Raw genomic sequence first — 19,293 nt, forward strand, 5'->3', positions numbered from 1 at the left:
TTTATTCATTCATTTTTGAGGACAAACATTGATGTTACACTTTGAACTTATATTTTTAAAAAAAATTCGTTTTATACCGATAAAACTAAGTTGTCTAAGATCACAAATAAAAAACTAATCGGAAATCTAAAAAAACTCGAGTCATCTTTTGCTTACGTAATTGATTGGAGAAAAAAATTATGCTTATTTTACTTCATATTCTTTCTAAAAAATTTGAAACTTCACTGAGTTTATTCGTTAACAAGCAATTAGTCAGTCCCAGAGATTTCAAGGAAAGTCGGTGATTGGTCTGTGATATTTGGGAGGTCTGTTCTGATAATTGATTGGGTCTAGTGATTCTGGTAGCCAGGTGATGACTAACATGAACCAGCATGTTTTTTTTAAAAGTTTGTGGTATCAGGTGTTTCCTTCCAATCAACATTTTCATATTTAGTAAACTGCCAATATCCCTATTTTTTAAGGTGACAGCAGCAAAGTTCAACGGGCTAGACGAATTTGGAACTAGTAGTCTTATATTCGAAATAGAATAAGGTGGAGCTTTCACACCTTATACCATCTTGTCTAGCTTAGAAAAAAAATCACCTGACTTTAATCTTGTAAAAAATTTGAAGGGAGTGTTGAAACAACTAATCAATCGCTGAAATCAGCAACCCCGCAATGTGGTGAATACGTATGATCAAATCCAAAGAGAGTAGCTTAAAAGCTAACTGCGACGTACCTGCAAAACCATGTACTGTTCAGCTTTCACGAGAACTTCTCCCGACTGAAAGTCTGAGATTGTCAGCTGCTATAGAAACAAGAGTAAAACAATTTCTAATAGGGAAGAGTTGAAAACGAATCACACATAATTTTCTTAACCAATATCAATGTGAAACGGCCAAACTCATTCCCCTATTTAAAATGAATACGTTCAATCTTCGTAACTTCAGTAATGAACATCGCGTGAGTCAGGTGACTGAGGGAGTTCTCCTGATGGCCGAACAGTAGATTCTCTTCCTAACCAAATCCAGGTGGTTTCTTAAGTTCCGAGGCGAAAATATTGAGAATTAAATTTTATTTTTCATGATATCCTTAGGGCTGACTAATTATTTTCAGAGGTAAACTTATAAATAGTATTGGTCGTAAAATACGTAGAATACTAAAAAAAAAAAGAAACAAAATATTTCCTTGCATTCAATACAATCAAAATACCAATTCACAATACAAAATACCAGATGAATTAGAAGATATTTTATAACGTTCAGTAGAATTAGAAACTCATTTTATCCTATTTTTTTGCTATAACTACACTGGTTATCATAAATTAAGGAAAATTCACAAAAATCGCGATAACTCAAGAAATTACACATGGAATTTTATGAAACTTACCCACAATATACAACACATAGTAAGGTATTAAACAACATAAAAAGAAATTATCAGACATTAATAGTAGTATAGAAATTAGCACATGTATAAAATAAACAAATTGGAAGTATCGGTTTGCAATAGAAAAAGTACCTTTAATATGGAATATGATTGCCTCTAGAAGCAATACAGCACAAACAGCGATGTGTGATGCTTTCAATTATGCGGTCTATCAGTTCAATAGGAAGTGAGAGCCATTGCTCTTGTAAAGCAGTTGCAAGCGTGGCAAGGGTCTGAGGGGGCGGATTGATGGCAGATACACGCCTCCCTAGAGCATCCCAAACGTGCTCGATAGGATTCAAGTCCGGGGATCGAGCTGGCCACTCCATGCGAGTAATTGTTTCCTGTTGAAGATAATCATCAACAATGCGAGCTCTGTGTGGTCTTGCATTATCGTCCTGTAACAGGAAGCAATCACCAATTGCCCCGGCATATGGGCGCACATAAGCATCAAGGATGTTGTCTCGATAAACCTGAGCATTCACGGTTCCCCTTGGAAAGACATGGAGGTATGTGCGCCCTCCTAAGGATATGCCTCCCCAAACACAGACACTGCCTCTTCCGTATGCATCTCTTTCACGGATGTTTGATGGATGATAACGGGTCCCAGGTTCTCTCCATATCAAATAACGTCTACTGTCACTTTCTAGACTAAACCTGGACTCATCCGTAAAGAGAACAGGCCTCCATTGATCTGACGTCCAGTGGACATGTTGTCGGGCCCACTGCAAACGGTCTCTCCTATGGCGTGATGTGAGCGGCACGCAAATGGCTGGTCGTCTCGCATACAGACCACCTTCGTGGAGCCTTCTGCGCACAGTTGACGTTGACACCAACCTTCCGGTGGCTGCAGCAAGAGAGGATCTAAGATGTGTCGGAGTAGCGGTTCTATTCCTGCGTGCACTTAATGTCAAATATCGGTCATCGGCACTGGTCGTAACAGTTGGCCGTCCTTGACTGAACCTCCTAGATGCCGAATCTGTGGTTTGAAATTGCCTCCAAAGTCTATGAACCACAGATGGACTCACATTTAGCCATCTGGCCACTTCTGATTGACTCTGCCCTGCCTCTAGTCTCCCGATGGCTCTCCATCGTAGTTCTTCAGGCAAATGATGCCTAGAGGTCATTATTACGAATTGGCTATCTCAGATTCTCAATGTCGCAATCACAGTAAAATTTGTGTGCTTTCTCTCAAACTTGGACTTTTATGCTCCAGGCAGATGACGTAAGCCGAGTGCAGCGCCACTAATTTGCATATTGCAATTTTACTCAGCTACTCTTAGTGGACAACATATGCAAATTTTGCACGGTTTGGCTTACTTTTGAAAGAGTTATCGCTATTTTTGTGATTTTTCCTTAATTTATGATAACCAGTGTAGTTCGCAAAATAACAAAACGCAATCGGAATTGTTCTTGATGACAAAAATTCTAAAAGTGAGACGGCAATTTTTTTTTCTTTTGAAAAAAAATTTCAGATTTTTGGAAATGATGCTTCAATTAACAAAAAAAATCTGTTTCCAAATACTGAGTAATCATTATTATTGGCAAAACGCTGCTATCAACAAAAAAAATTTGTTTCTAAATACTGAGTAATCATTATTATTGGCAAAACGCTGCTATAGCCCTATTTCTAACATCTCAATTCAAAACTAATCATTTTTTAACCACCGATTATCGATACCACCGATATGAGCTGTATTGTTTCGTTTTCACAGCAACTATAAGATTTTATCTTTTATTACGTATTTTTAGTAATATTTGAAAAATTATTTCTTTATGAAATCAAAGCGGATGACAGATAAAGTAAGATTATACGAAAAAATATATTTTTAAATTCATTTTTAAACTCATTCTGTAACTCAATTAATGAGCATATCTTAGACCAACCCTTTAAATAGTTAAAACTGCATTTTAGAACACAAAAATCAGTTCATTAAACAAAACATTATGCGTTGTTGATGTTTTTGTTGCAATTATTTTTAGCACACTGAAAATTAAACAATTAAAATTTTAAAAAAGCGGAAAATAAACTAATCAAAAAGCTTGAAAACACATATCATTTTACTGAACTTCATTTCTTTTGTGTGTAAGAAGAAAAAAATTCTTACCTTAATACGAAGAAGGAGTCTACAGAATACCAAGCGTTAAGTACGACTTGAAAAAATGAATTGTCAATACGCGGTAAAATGTCCTTGTAAGTTCCTTAAAAAATTAAAAAATAATAAAGCAATATAAATAATAGACATAATACAAGTTAATAAAGGGTAAATATAGTGATTTACTATAGGCAATAATTTATGAAAAATAATTAAAATACCAAAAAAGGTAGTAAATAGTTGTTGAACGTATGAAATACAAATGTAGTTAAAAAACATTACAAATGATACTATGAAGTACACCGAAGAGCCATTACATTATGACCTCCCTCCATCTATAACAATGGGCTCGCTCAGGTTTTCATGGTTTCTCGCATAGAAACAATGTTTTCATGGGGCACATTAGGACCCATAATCCTCATAAAACAATCCCTGACGTCTGTAAGCTACTTGAACATAGTTTCAGACCAGGTTCACCCATTCATGGCAACAGTTTTTCCTGCGGGCGATGGTGTTTACCAACAGGATAATGCACCATGTCATAAGGGTCGAATCTTCATGGGTTAGTTCGAGGAACATTCCAGCGACTTTCAATTCATGTCTTGGCCCCAAAATTCCCCTGATCTTAATCCAATAGAGCATTTGTGGTCCTACTTGGAAAATCAAATTCGTGCTGCCACGCTACCCCCTCGAAACGTGAGGGAATTGCAGGACTACTTGGTGAGCGCTTGATACCAGATACCTCAGAGTACCTATCAGCACCTTGTGGAATCAATGCCACGGCGAGTTCTAGCAGTTTTGAGGGCTAAAGGTGGTCCTACATGTTATTAGTAGGGTGGTCATAATGTAATGCCGAAATAAAGCTACTACAATACTGAAATATAGCTCTGCCGAAATAAAGCTACTACAGTTAATAGAAGATATATCCAGCATGTTTGTCTATAATTTAGAATGTATGATGTTGTTTACTATCATTACTAATCTTTAGAGGTCAGTTGTATCAATATTATCCCGGTTTTCAAAGATGATAACCAGAATAGTTAAAACGCATTACTTTTTTCTTGGAAATTGAGATCAGGGGAAAAAGCAGCCTTAATAGCGTGCACCCAATAATTCAAAAACCATTTGCAACGTTGCAACTAAACGTCCAACTTAGCAATGCAACGTAAATGACGTCCAACTTAGCAATAGCACGCATGAAAATCCAACTTAGACCACCCATTCTCTCTGAAAATGGTAGTAAATAGATTTTTAGAATTTATCGATACTTGATACTATCGATACTTACTTGATACTTTACGATATCGATACTTACTATCATAGCAGAATCCTTTCCATACCATCAATGAGCCTCAACATTGCTGTATATTGCAGAAGAAATTCTTTTCTTATCTCATGCCATGCTAATAAGATTAAAGATCAACTGTTTCATCCAAAATTCCTTCCTTTCTTATTCTCCTTTGACTGTCGACAGCTTCCAATGTGGGCTGTCCCATTGTTTCATCTTACAAGTTGCTTTTACGATGTAAAAAAAAGAAGACAGTAGGTGAAAAAAACAACGAAAGATAATCTGATTGGCAGAAAGAAGGTTCATTAATGATTTTAATGAAGGATCACTAATGAGAAATTTTCGTCCCAGGTGATAAACTTAACATAGATTTTCTCCTAGATTGTACAAAGTCTACCAATTACCAAAAAGTGCTAGAAACTCATTCACAAAGAATCAATAGATGAAGTTGGATTTTAAGAACGATATCTCTGATCATGCTGAAAAAAACTACACTGGTATGATTTTCGGACAGTAAGATGTATGTCATGGAATGGCAAACCATTCCTCTATCCTTAGTAAGGCTTTATTTGCTAATGGCAGGCAGTTTTAGTCCAGGATAGATTTGAAGGTTGTCATTATTGATACATCGTGCCATATTGATGTCACCATTTTCAGTTGGTAAATGATATACAACATCGTATATTCCAAGTCATATACAAACATGGTGGTTATTCTGGCTAATAACCTAAGCTGCTTTATTTCGATAAGACGAATTTTCCTCTTTTTTTATACATACGGTATTCCCTCAGTCCAAGTTGGGAAGGAAGTTTACTCCTTGAAAATGTCCATTTGTGTAAAATTGCTCTCGTTTTCTTGCTATATGTTAAGATACGGCGCACAATCAAAACGGCTAGGCTTTATGTCAGCCCAACCCACCGTATACCAGATTGTGGTACAGTATACCATATTCCCATATTTTGATGGTCAAAAAACCCTATCCGTCAAAATAAAAGCATGTTTACAAAGAAGGGCCATTACATTATGACCACCCTGCTAATAACATGTAGGACCACCTTTAGCCCTCAAAACTGCTAGCACCCGCCGTGGCATTGATTCCACAAGGTGCTGATAGGTAGTCTGAGGTATCTGGTACCAAGCGCTCACCAACTGGTCCTGCAATTCCCTCACATTGCGAGGGGGTAGCGTGGCAGCATGAATTTGGTTTTCCAAGTAGGACCACAAATGCTCTATTGGTTTAAGGTCAGGTGAATTTGAGGGCCAAGACATGACTTAAAAGTCACTGGAGTGTTCCTCAACGATTCGACCCTTATGACATGGTGCATTATCCTGTTGGTGAACACCATCCCCCACAGGAAAAACTGTTGCCATGAATGGGTGAACCTGGTCTGCAACTGTGTTCAAGTAGCTTACAGACGTCAGGGATTGTTCTATGAGGATTATGGGTCCTAATGTGCCCCATGAAAACATTGTTCCTGGGCGAGAAACCATGAAAACCTGGGCGAGCCCATTGTTATAGATGGAGGGTGGTCATAATGTAATAGCTCTTCGGTGTATAAAAAGAATGTACGTTTTTCTGTCTGACTCCGTAACAAAGTTAAGAGTTGACAAATTAAAGTAAATAGTTGGCATGCACTCAAATTTCTTCTCAATACTCTTCTAATCCCATGGTTTTAATTCGCTACTTTTAACACATGTCATGATTTCATGTATAAAAAAAAATTTCCTAAATTAATCTCTTTTTGGAATGAATATAATAGAATGCAGAGATAGGATTTATATCAAATTATTAAAAAATGGAAATTGAGCAACAGTTGTTATAAAGATTAAAATTTAGTGGTGAGTAAAAATTAATATATTTCATACTTACTTGCCGTTAGAAGAATTGATAAATATAAATGGCCAAGGATAACCCATGTTATACTTAGAAATCGAATGCCGTGAATGCATGATAATTGGCCGTCTTCAACATTTGCGTTCAGTAATTTTGATCCATTTGTGAAAACACAGAAACAATTCAAAAATGCGTCACATTTGGAGATTAAACCTATCAGTAAATAGTTTAATAAGAAGAAATGTCATTAAAATTGAGAATTTAAGAAAATAAAATGAAAGATTACTAAGAAAAGTTTTAATTTTAAGTATAACTGCAACTCTCTGCTTTTTTAAAGTGTAAAATTGCTGTTTAATGTCCCATCACATTTAATCGGGAATTTTTTACTCTTTCAATATAGAAACAACCCCAGGTGATTAAATGAAAACTTACATACAGTTAGAAATAATGTCATTTATAGTTTTTAAAAAAAATCATGCACAAATGGTTGTACAAGTACACTCATGTGCAACTGCTGCATTTGCAAGATATTATCTATTTCAAGCTTCATTTTCCACCCTCTGATATCGAATCGAAAAATCTCTTGATCATTTTATAACGGCTAATATGATCAAGAAAAATGTTATTTGTCAGAAACTAGCTATTTTATCATGATCATATAAAGTCTTTGAAAATTATTTTGCATTTTGTTAAAGTATATAGTGCTTAAAAATATTTTTTGAGTGCCTAAGAAGTACTGAAAAGGTACTTATTTTTTGTTGAGAGATTTGGCTACGCACCGTAGAATGGCTTGACAACTTTTTTTTCCATTGTTAATGTCATGAACGCCAAAGTATAATCTATATATATATTTCTCTTACACGGCGACAAAAAAAAAGCCTCATTACAACTCCCCGAATGGCAACGCTAGAAAATCGACCAATGATTGCCGCTAAGAATGTCGCATGCCAAATCTAGCTGAGATGGCTCAACATATAGCGCTTTTGAAAACGGAAACTGAAATAACCAGAGAGAGCATAAGCTAGGCAGAATTGAGTAGTCTTTGTCGATAGATCCCTATTTTAGTATTTTGTCGAAAGCGCTTTTTTTCAGGAATTCGCTTTTATATATTACGAATTTATTTGACGATTTTTGATATATATCACGAATTTATTTGTTTTACCAGAATTTATTTGTTTATGCAGGTTTTCCCATTGCAATTCACTTATTTCAATTTCTAATAGACTTAATTATAGCCAAAATTTTAACCTTTTTAAAAAGATATCAGTTTCAGAAATTTTATCTTAAGATTTTATACTATAGCACATATCTAATAGGTTTAACGAATTACATGTCATTTATTTGAATTCAAATTTATTTTAATGACTTAGTATTTACAGAAAAGATGTAATTTTTTTTTAAAAAAAAAGCTGTTATATGGATTTGAATGATTGTTTTGAATTCTTAGAATTTTGTGCATTTGCAATGTACCTAAGTTAGTAGCGAGAGAAGCGAGCTTGGTTTGCGAAGCAAACCATATAAGATTGCCTAGCAATTTTCGGGGGTTGGCGAGCGTTAGCGAGCAGTGGGCGCAGCCCACTAGTTTCAAAAAATTGATTAAACAAAATTGTTTTCGGAAAAAAAAATTGCAATAATTAGCTTATCATAAAGCCATCTGTATTAAAGCCAAATTTTAAAAATCTCGTTTTGTAATTTTTTGACGCTTACGTTGATTTTTCGATTGCGTGGCAGTATTGGCAGTCTTGCAATCATATATGGAGTTCGAAGAAATTGTCATTTCTGAGTTTTTAAGTTCTTCATTGACGTTATTACTGTGAAAAAAAAGTGGGGGAGAGAAGGTGTAACTTCCGTTACATCTTCTCTCCCCAACTATTTTTTAAATTGATTTAATAAAGATGGTGCTTAAAAATTATTTCCTGTAGAGACGAGTTCTAGAAATCTTAACTCTAGACGAAACAAATTTTTTATTTAATGCATGTCTCAATTTTGAATAAAGCCCTAAAAAATTTTAATTAATAAATTTTTAAGTAATTTATTTCATTTAATTGTATTATTTATTTTCCTTCCCAAAAATGAATTTAAAATTAAAATTTATCAAAAAAAGGTACCTAGTATCACCAACTTGATTATAGAAAGAGGTTACGAGCTGACACTGTTTAATACCCATGAAAAAGAATTTAATAAACAAATATAAAAATTTTAAAACTATCATTATACAACGTTATTCATAATTCCCTCCGGGGTTTCGAAGCGATATAGTAAAAAAACGAAGACGAATATGGCAAAAAAGAACATATGAAATTATTCCGAAATTATTCATGTTTTAATTTAAGCAGTTGCCGATAGATGGCAGTAACATGTACCATTGAAGCTAGTTGTAGTAAAGAAAAATGGCGTTTACAGGCGGAGGGAATTATGAATAACCCTGTATTTTAAAAGTTACGTCATTGACTGCTAAAAATTATAAAAATATATCATAAAACACTTCATAAATAATTATTTAATCTGTAATTACCTTCAAATTTTCGACCAATGCAGTAATAAAGAGGTTTTACAACAACTGTTTCAGCGTTTCTTCTTATCTTAAACGAATCTTGTCTTGAAAATACGCGCTCAGGACCTAGAGGGTTTAATTTATTAATTGTAAAGGTACACATAAGTTATAGAATAATATAAAAAAATCCCTGGAAGTCAATTTATTTCCTCGAATATAGAAATATCTTTCCAGGAACCTTTAATTAATGTTGCCTAGAACGCTTTAAAAAAACATTACAAAAACGTTTGATTATCTACTGTCATGACGCAATTTTTAACGTTATCAAAATAGAAACGACGCGGAAAATTTAATTATCACTGAAATTTATAAAATGAATATAAATTATCGTTGATGTTATAAATTTTTTACGGACCATATTGTTTTGCGGTCACCTTGTTTTATGTATTTGTGTATAAATGTATTTAACAAACAATATAAATTTATGATTTAAGCTTATTTATATTTATTAAACACTCTACATTGAGGTAAAAAATTTAATATAGTGATAAGAATAAAGAAAATTATGTGGAAAAAGTTCATTTTTGCTCTAATACATGTTTTAATACTGAATTACTATCAGATTTAGACACCAACCAATAAGTTATTCTTCTAACGCATTTGAGCCTGGACGTATTAACTCGATGGGGTTAAACGATCAAATACCGCCAATCCGATGAACCAACTGATAAAAATTATACTTATATATTACTGCGCTAAAATTTAAATATTTTATTTTTTTTCATTAACCGGCGTTGAACAGCCGACCTCATTCTGAGTTTACTTGGCTTCACTACAGCATTCTTGCTTGAAGAAGAAAACCACGAAAACCTACCATGGTAAACTCGATGGCAATAGGATTCCAACGCATGATTCGTCTACCACTGAGCCTATTTTACGTCGTCGCTGTAGTCGATGCGAGCCGGGAGCATAATTCAGATCAACCAGCCAGCGCTGGGATTTGAACCAATTCCGAAACTGTATTTTGCAGCTTACTGGTCAAAATTTTCAACTAAAGATTATCCTAATAAACTTTACTTAAATAACTATTAGTCGGAATATATATTTACAAGTTTTTTCGTTTATTACAAGAAAAAAATTTAAATAGTTTAATTTTTTAAAAAATAATAATGATGAACTAAAACTTTAAGAAATTGTCCTTTTAAAATTTCCATTCAATAAAAACATAAGTTTTGTGTCATTTTTTTAATGGAAATAGTAGGGCCAGGATAGCTTGGTTGGTAGGACGCTGGACTCGCGTTCATGAGAACGGGAGTTCAAATCCCGCCCGCCGAAGAATTCCTGTGTTTTAAATGGTGACTAGGGCAAGTTAAATCTGTAGGGGTCGCAAAGTTCACCAACTTCCCATAACAAAACAAAACCTATGGAGATACTGAATTGGAGATTGATTGTCAGGTCAAAATTAAGGTCTGTGAATGAATGAATGGAGTATGATTGAGCTGTAAAACGGGCTATGACGTGTGCGTGGCGTAATCGAATTCTTGGTCATAGAGGGCACCACTGAAAAAACAAGAAACGCACCATCTGCCTCCAAAATTTGCTTGATTTCACTTAAGCTTGCTGGTTGGCAAATGGCATCAGTAAGAACAACAAAGGAAATCGTCACTACTGGATCGATTTTAAATTAGATTCGTATGATGTAACTTATCGACTGATTAGTCCTTCATTTTTGACAGATCATTTTATAAGATGCTTCATCATTCAGATTTTTTAAATGATAATCATTTTAAAAAAATTATGTTTTGAAATCTAAAATTAATCTTTTATTTCAATTAATTGTAAGCTTTAATTTTTTTTTATTTTTTAAAGGAAGAGATTATACGAAATTTATAGTGCATTTTTATGCATACAGTCTTCCAGAAATTGTATGTATTTAATATGAAGTATCGAATTGACTTTTTAATTATCATTGCAGAAAAAAATTATTTTGTGCTTTTATATTTTTTTAAAAAAAAAAATAGGAAGGAAAAAAACAAATCATTAGGTGTATCATATAATTGATGGTGTTTAAAGATATTTGTAAAATCATTGTTGTTTATAAGATCACAAGTCATTCTAGCATATTTTACGTCTACACTGTAATTTTGCTAAAAAATAAGTTTGTTTTTTCCTTTTCTCTGAATAATGTATCGCAATAACAAAATAAAATAAGGCAAACAATTGTTTTAAATTTAAATAAACTTACTAATAATTAATTTTAAAAAATAAAATTGTTATATTTTAGCTATTTAGCTTTGTTTAATTTAATAACTTAAAGGCATCAGGAAAAGCAACAAATAATAAACAAATTAGAACATTTTAAAAAAAATTGTTGGTGCAGGTTGTTCAGTTTCGTGCACGATTTCGTAGTTTTGATTGATGCCGATTTATTGATTATTTATTTTTCTCCTGCACGAAAAATGTGCATTCAATAATTTATACATTTATTTTACAGATATATAAATTTATTATGTATAAATCTAGCACGGTTTGTTTATTTTCCTATGATTTTATTTTTTTATTAAATAAATCTTGCTTATGAATATTTAAATCAATATTTTTTACTGAGGTATCTTTCTTTACTTTCAAATGTAAATTCAAATTTTAATGCTGCAGAATTTACATGTGTTCTAGTGCAAATTTTAGTACATAAAAACAGACGAAAAAATTATTTTTACCTATCAGATATTTTAAGATTTACATAAATATATATAATCTAATGTTTCAAAAAAAAGATATTTATACCTGCTTAATGAAAAAGAAATCGTTAACAGTTTTGTTCAACGTTCTATTTTTATTGTAAAAAAGTTTGAATAACAAAAATTTTAAAAAATTATGTGTGTATTTAAAGTACGTAAAATATTTCATATAAAACTTTTCAATGATTTACATTTCTTAGCTTTTTTTATAAAAGCAAAACATTAAAAACATAATATCTGCATATTCCAAGTGTCCTAAAATAACTAAAAATTTAAAAAAGAAGAAAAGAAAAGAAAAATGAAAAAAGATAGAAAAGTATAGTTGGCAGCGATATGTTTCAAAAACCAGGTGTTCATTCTTATAGTTTTAAAAGTAATTAAAAGTTAAAAAACAAATGGTGCAACTGACAATAGTTATAAAACAGTACTTTCATATTTACTACTATTCATGGCACATTTTAATGACAAATCTACAACCATCTGTCAAATATTTCAGTTGTAATAGTCTGATATGCAGCAGAAAATAATCTTACATATTTTTTTTTAAATCAGCCATGCCATCTGTTGACTAAATGTATTCTAATTTTGAAGTTATATGATAATAAATTTCTAGTTTCCGAAGCAGAACGGAACAAACCGTACATTTCTATCTCTTTGCGTTTTTTACTGTTTTTTTTTTTTTTTTTTTTTTTTTTTTTCAATTATTAATCATTTTTTGGAAATCCGACAATGCTGCACGTAAAAATAAAGATTAAACAATACAAAATCAAATTTAGATACTAATTTGATAAGGAATGAAAGAATCTTACCCAAAATTGTCGAAGGTATTTCATCATTAAAAACAAAGAGAACCTTTGGGATTCCATAAGTTAATTTTTCTGAATCAAAATTAACAGCTACACTTTTCAAATCGCCTTCATATCGCCTTAGATCTTCCTTGGGTTTCGCATTGTTATAATTTTTATATGCTGTCACAGTACTGCCCAAAATGGCCAAAAGGATAAACACTGATATGATGCTTCTAAAAAGTAAAATGCAAAATTTTAACAATAAAGAAAATAATGCATAGTAATTATTACTCCAAAAAAGAATAAAACCATAGTTCTTTCATTTCCCTGCTTAGTTATAAGAAAATTAATGATAAATAATTTAGGTAAAAAACAAAATATGGCTTTCAAAAGATATAATTAAAACATTCAATTACCAAGACCTTATCAACACTACTTCATCAAAACTGAAATAACATTTATATCCTTAGAGTTTGACATTTAATGGCAATTATGTAGGTAATTGCCATTAAATGTCAGCAAAATTAACGATTACAAACATTTTCCTTTTGAACGAAGTTAAATTTAGTTTATTATACTTGAATTAAAACTAAATAATTTAATTATGTTTACAGCAATTGTGCTTAAATTAATAAGTGAATTATGTTTAAAGCAGTGGAAGAAAGGTAAAAACATTGATTTATTCTAGCAGTAATATTTTGTTTGCTTTTATAGCAATTTTAAGTCACAGAAACGTATAATTACATCAGAAAAATGGCGTATTTCTAAAAAAAAAGTCATGTGGTAGCTATTAAATAACTATTTTATTTCATTGATGCGCATATTTTATTTAAATTAACAATAAAAGAACTTCAGTATCTAGGCTATAGTCATAAGCGAACAGTCGGGAGAAAATTAGTATGTCCATCACATGTCTCTCAACCGGGTGTTATTTAGTAATATTTAGTAAACATTTAGGGTGTTAAAAAGAAAATATTTAGGGTGTTAAAAAGAAAATATTTAGGGTGTTAAAAAGAAAAACCTTCCAACTTTACATAACCTAATCAAGGCAGGTTTTCGTATAATCAGTTATCTGAAGAAAAATTAAATGGCAAAAAATTCATTATGTAATAGAAATAAAAACCGTCTTTATGGTTTTCTCTGATAAAGCATACAATATCTATACAAAAAAAGAGGGGAAACGTTGAGAGACTTACTATTACAAAAAATGGGGGGGAAATACTTGATTGAAGAAAAAAAAATAATAATAATAATTTTTTTAATGCTATTTCATTACGTTTCTAAACGGGAACGCACTTTTGCAACCACCTGGTGTATGCAGAGTGCTTAAAAAAATCATTTGCGAAATTAAAGAATAAACCATGCACACCAAAAGAATAAAAAATCACATAGGAACATGGAATCGCATACACTATATATAGCATTACAATTTATACGCTATATGACAAATGCATGCAATGGCAGTATATGACAAATGTATGCAAAGACAGTAAACTAAAACCATTTACCACTATTTCATTTTACTGCAATACCACACATGTTATACATTTACTACCACTAATACAAGAAGGATATGCTATGCTCAAATGGTGGACAGTGCATTGCAGCATCAAACCAAACCTCTGAGCATCTCTTGCACTTGAATTAGACATAAATGCGTACCTTTGTGGAATTACAATAAAAATAAAATGATGTAAAATGATTTTTGGTTATTGATGTTGTATATTACGTATAATTTAGCAACTTTTTCTAGTGGCTTCGGATAGCGTTTGCGACCCTATACAATATGTTTGTACAATACAATGTACCTATGTTTCTGTGTGATTCTTTATCCTTTTTATAGGCCTAACTTGCTGTTTTATGTTGACCATGTTTCTTTGAAGCATCCTGTATTATGGGGTATAAATGATATGAAATTTTATTTTACATGTATAATGTCTTTACGTGTATTTCACAATATCCTGCGGTACATTGTGAAATTTAAATAAGCCAATATTGTACTTATTATACTGTAAAAAATGGTGTAATGCCAATCCTGATTTGGTGCTGAAAAACTCTAAAAATTGTGCGCTATTTCAAACAAATGCTTTTAACTTAAATGCTTTTACTAGACGCCAATCTAAGCATTAGTTTTTTAAAAAGTCAGACGATCGATAATTTTAGTTTATAATCGAGAAGGTGATTTTGTCTCGCACGATGCTCCAAATTCTACGGAAGTAAATTGTTATAAGAAAATATTTATGTTTTTAGTTGTAAAATAAATATAATTTTTTTTTGTAACAAGATGTACATAAATCTGTCAATTGTATTAAAAGCATTTTGTAATATTTCATTTCTATCAGCTTTCGTTTTGTTAAGCCTTTTTCGAATTCAGATTAATATTCTTTTTGTTGAAACTGTATGTTTGGTTCACTACTAATTTTATTTTAAGAAAAATTTAATGCATGCATCCCCTAAATGAATGATTCTTGCTTTACATTGCATCGAAAAAATAACTTTACAGACTCTTATGTGTATCATATCTTACTGTAATTAGTTTTACTGAATAACAAAAATGGTGCCGACTACTTTACACCAAGTTGTGTAAAAGAACATTTTTAATGAAGTGAAACACCTCGGTCCGAAAGAGCTATGTGTGGCATTTCACTTCACCGCTTTATTTCATTTTATAACCGTTGTTGAGCAGCCGACCCAATTATGAGTTTACGACTACCAATGTTCTACTCGGTAACCTTATAATTTTGAATCAAATCAAAAAGACAAGGGAACTCCTGGATCAAGTGTTGGGAGAAATTTGAACCTCGAGAAGGTTTTTTTGAAAGGACTAACTCGCATTTACGTTACATGGTGAAGAAAACCACGAAAACCTCACACAGTTAGCCAAACGGTAAGGGGACTCTAACTGTGATCCGTCTACACCTGACGACTTTTTACTTCAGTACTGTGGTTGGTGCGAGCTCGTAGCGAAATTCGTATCGACCAGCCATCGCTGAAATTCGAACCCGGGGCACCTCATTGGGAGGCAACCGCTCTATCCTCTTAGCTACCACAGATCCACTTCACCACTCTGCTGTAAAGTAGTTACCACCATTTTAGTGTAGAGATAAGTTTTTACATTGTAGTAAACGTTACTAAGTTTATATAATGCCAAATAATGCATATAAATGGAGTTGAATTATCCATATATTAAAGCATCACACATCATAAGGAAACTATTTTCAAATAACATTTGATTATTTATAAAACAACGATTTAAATTTTTATGAGATTTATTATATTACTAGCCGCCTAAGGCGGCCATCTGTCCGCCACGCTAAAGGTTTCCACAAATAAAGTTTTTTAAAACATAGCAGGAAATCTGAAGATTAGTGGACAATTAAAGTGTTTCTGTCCTGCAATTTTGTCTTCATATCCAGTTCTGCTGCAGATGTGTTATAGCTCTTGAGGATGTTTGAAGATGTAACTTTGCTATGGTAACCTAACCTATAATATAACTATCAGGTGGAGACTTGTTTTTTTTTCTTAAAAAAAGGCCTCAGAAATTGTAAAAGCATACAAAAGTTGCTTTAAATACATGAAAAGAACACGAAAACGAAATAATTTTTTATGGTATCTATTTCTCTATAATTTTTTTATGGTATCAATTTCTATTTCTATATCGCTACAAAAATTAACGTCGGGTAGACTATATTTGAGGGTGCCCCTTGATTCTCGCCAAGTTGTGATCGCGGTTGATCGCCAAGCTGGGTGATGTTGAAACCCAATCGTGATTCTCAACGGTTTAGATTTTAGCGTTATTAATGTTCAACGGTATGCGTAATTTCAGAGGTCCATTAGTTCTTCGTTAGATACCGGCTGGTAAGGTTACTTTTACTTCTGGTCAATAAGATCGAAGGTATGTGGGCAGTCATAAAAAGGGACTTTATAAAAAAATGTCATCACCAGATCGGTACCACAAACGCCATTTTCGATTCATATTTCGCCGAATTTATGTGACGATGGAGGTACACAGATTCTATTCACGATAAATTTAGACAGTATCTAACTGTTATTAGATAATTCTGTGCACCTAAATCTGAGTATATTCAAGCTTAATGAAGAAGTGAGTTGTTTTTTTTTTTTTTTTTTCCTTTTCTTTCTGCACCTACTCCATTAATCTTTGCTTCGATTCAAAATCCTTTTTATTGGATTTATTAATTTTGCTTATATTGGGTTCATTGCAAGCTTTATCCGATGTTTTGTTGAAATTTCCAATGTTTTTTGAAATATCATTATGTTTTGGCCGTTATTTCTGTTACCACGGTGTTCCGCGCAAGCAGGAATAGCGCCAAACATAAGTCACCAATTTCGCCAAGGGGCATCCTCAAGTATAATTTTACCTTATCGTCTTCGCTTAAGAAAAAAAAAAGAGCGTGGGAAGAAGAAGAAAAACTTATTATAACAATTATGAACAGCGATAAATATATCAAAGCGTAGCGTTCTATTTACGTATCTAATATGTTGCCACATTTTTAGTACAAAAGTTAAAGTTTTATCCACTTTGATAAATGTAAACTAATGCGAATCTTACAATTAAATTACTAATTCCTTCGTATATCATTGGTTTAAGTTGTCGAAAATTAATATTTCAATTGTAAGGTTCGCATTAGCATACATTTATAAGAGTGGAGAAAAGTATATGCATTTTTTAATAGTTTCTTGAATATGGCTCTTTGAAGACGAAAAAGCATAGATTTTCTTACAAAATGACTGATAACTAAGAAACTAATCCAAATTTTTGAAAAAGAAAAAAAATACTTCTTCATTATGTCAAAACACAATTATGTGCCGAGTTTCGTGCCTGGGCGAGGCTTCTGGGGCGATATATTGTGATTACAGACACACACACACACAGCCGCGTTTATTATTATGTATAGATATGATCTTTTTCGTTTAATAATAAAAGATTTTTAAAAAAATTTAAAAAAAGATAATAAGTATTAAAAATAATGTATCAACACAATTTAATAACAAAAAAGAAAATTGCGCACATTCAACCAAACAAGAACCAAGATAATAAATTAGAACAATTACATTGTTATGATTCCAACTTTACTAATAATTCGTGGACCTTTACATGTTAAAGACTCAATTTTCAATTTGATGTCTGGCTTATAAAATGGAGGGATTAAATCTAGAAAATAAAGTTAAAAAAAAACATTATCATTTGTACATTTGCATGAACGTCTCTTGTTAAAAGAACAAACAATATATACTTACTTGAAATATTCAAAATTGGTTCAAAATCAGATGGATTACAAGTTTCTGGTAAACAAATGCCTATTCTCATTGGTAAAGTATCCTGGAATCACGACAAACATAATCAAATTCTCATTATATTTAAAAATAAATGAAAATTTAATTTGATTTAAATTTAAACCTTTACCATGAGGGTGAGTTTCAAGTTGCAATAATGCCCATGATATCCACCAGCATCGCTTCCTTTCTTCTTGGGGGCGTATGCATTTCTACATTCATCAAAATTTCCGACCCACTTAAGATTTCCTTCCAAGAAACCACTTTCCGGCTTTCCAAATGAATCTATCACTAAAATGCGTACATAATTATTGATAAAATTTATTAAGTAATTTAATGTGCTAAAGTCTGTATGAACTCAAAGGAATTTCGATTCGTAAAGGGAGCTACAGTTACCAAACAAGTGTCGATGCATATTGAAACAATTGTAATCGGTAATTAATCGGTAGAAAAGCAATGTTTGGTCTTAAAATAAATTTGGATTTTTATCTCCATATCTAAATAAAAACTGGTTGATTTATTCGCTGCATGCAACTATTTTGCAACAAAAAAGTTGACGTGAAACTCTTGCCATGTCGTGGGATAATATCCTATTGCCTTAATGCCGCGGAAGACTTCGTGTCGTTTTTTTTTTTTTTTTTTTTTTTCTTTTTTTTTTTGCTCCGGTGAATTCGGATTTTTATCTTAACACCAAAATAGGACTATTTGATTTATTCATTGCATGCAACCATTCTGCAGCAACAAAATTAGAGTGAAACTATGACCATGTCGTGAGATAATATCCTATTGCCGTAATGCCGCGGAAGATTTTGTGACGTTTTTTTCCTCCCAGTAAATTCGGATTTTTCAAATTAGCTCCTAATAGTTCGAATTTGATTTGTCACAAGTCGATACAGTATTAAGTTGAACACCAAGCTTCAGGAAAAAAATTTATTGTAGTTGTTGAAGTTATGACAATATCATTTGCAAATGTTATTTTTCTGACAAATATTTATTTTTATTTATGCGCAACTAACAGGGTCACCATCCTAACCACAAGTATATATATATATATATATATATATATACAGTCGAACCTCTATTTAACGAAGTTACTAAATCCCGATAATAAGTTCGTTATATGAAAAATTCGTTAAATAGAAATCGCCTTTTAAAATACCTAAACAACAAAAAACAGGTTTTAAATTCATAAACACTAGACATAATTAAAAAAGCAATTGATACATCTTGTAAACTAGTATCTACTATCTATTTTATAAATCTTAGCCATAAAAGAAATCCACATGGAAAACAAGAATAGAGCAAAACATTATCCAGTGTTACGCTATCATACATTTTCAACTAAAAACAGCT

General features: G+C 32.1%; 1 protein-coding gene across 1 annotated transcript in view; it reads right to left on the reverse strand.

Moving 5' to 3' along the window:
- Window positions 1–19,293, reverse strand: part of LOC107454327 (uncharacterized) — a 71,703-nt gene that overhangs the window by 20,600 nt on the left and 31,810 nt on the right. Inside the window, exons 17-23 of the mRNA XM_043040848.3 lie at window positions 18,071–18,231; window positions 17,905–17,986; window positions 17,719–17,818; window positions 12,667–12,878; window positions 9,141–9,245; window positions 6,662–6,838; window positions 3,516–3,609 (exon numbers count right to left, since the gene is read on the reverse strand). Of these exons, the coding sequence (XP_042896782.2) occupies window positions 3,516–3,609; window positions 6,662–6,838; window positions 9,141–9,245; window positions 12,667–12,878; window positions 17,719–17,818; window positions 17,905–17,986; window positions 18,071–18,231 (931 nt within the window). The remainder of the gene's footprint in view (window positions 1–3,515; window positions 3,610–6,661; window positions 6,839–9,140; window positions 9,246–12,666; window positions 12,879–17,718; window positions 17,819–17,904; window positions 17,987–18,070; window positions 18,232–19,293) is intronic.

Source organism: Parasteatoda tepidariorum, chromosome 10, assembly GCF_982258835.1.
Source record: "Parasteatoda tepidariorum strain Cologne lab strain chromosome 10, Ptep-v5.0, whole genome shotgun sequence".
Taxonomy (NCBI): domain Eukaryota; kingdom Metazoa; phylum Arthropoda; class Arachnida; order Araneae; family Theridiidae; genus Parasteatoda; species Parasteatoda tepidariorum.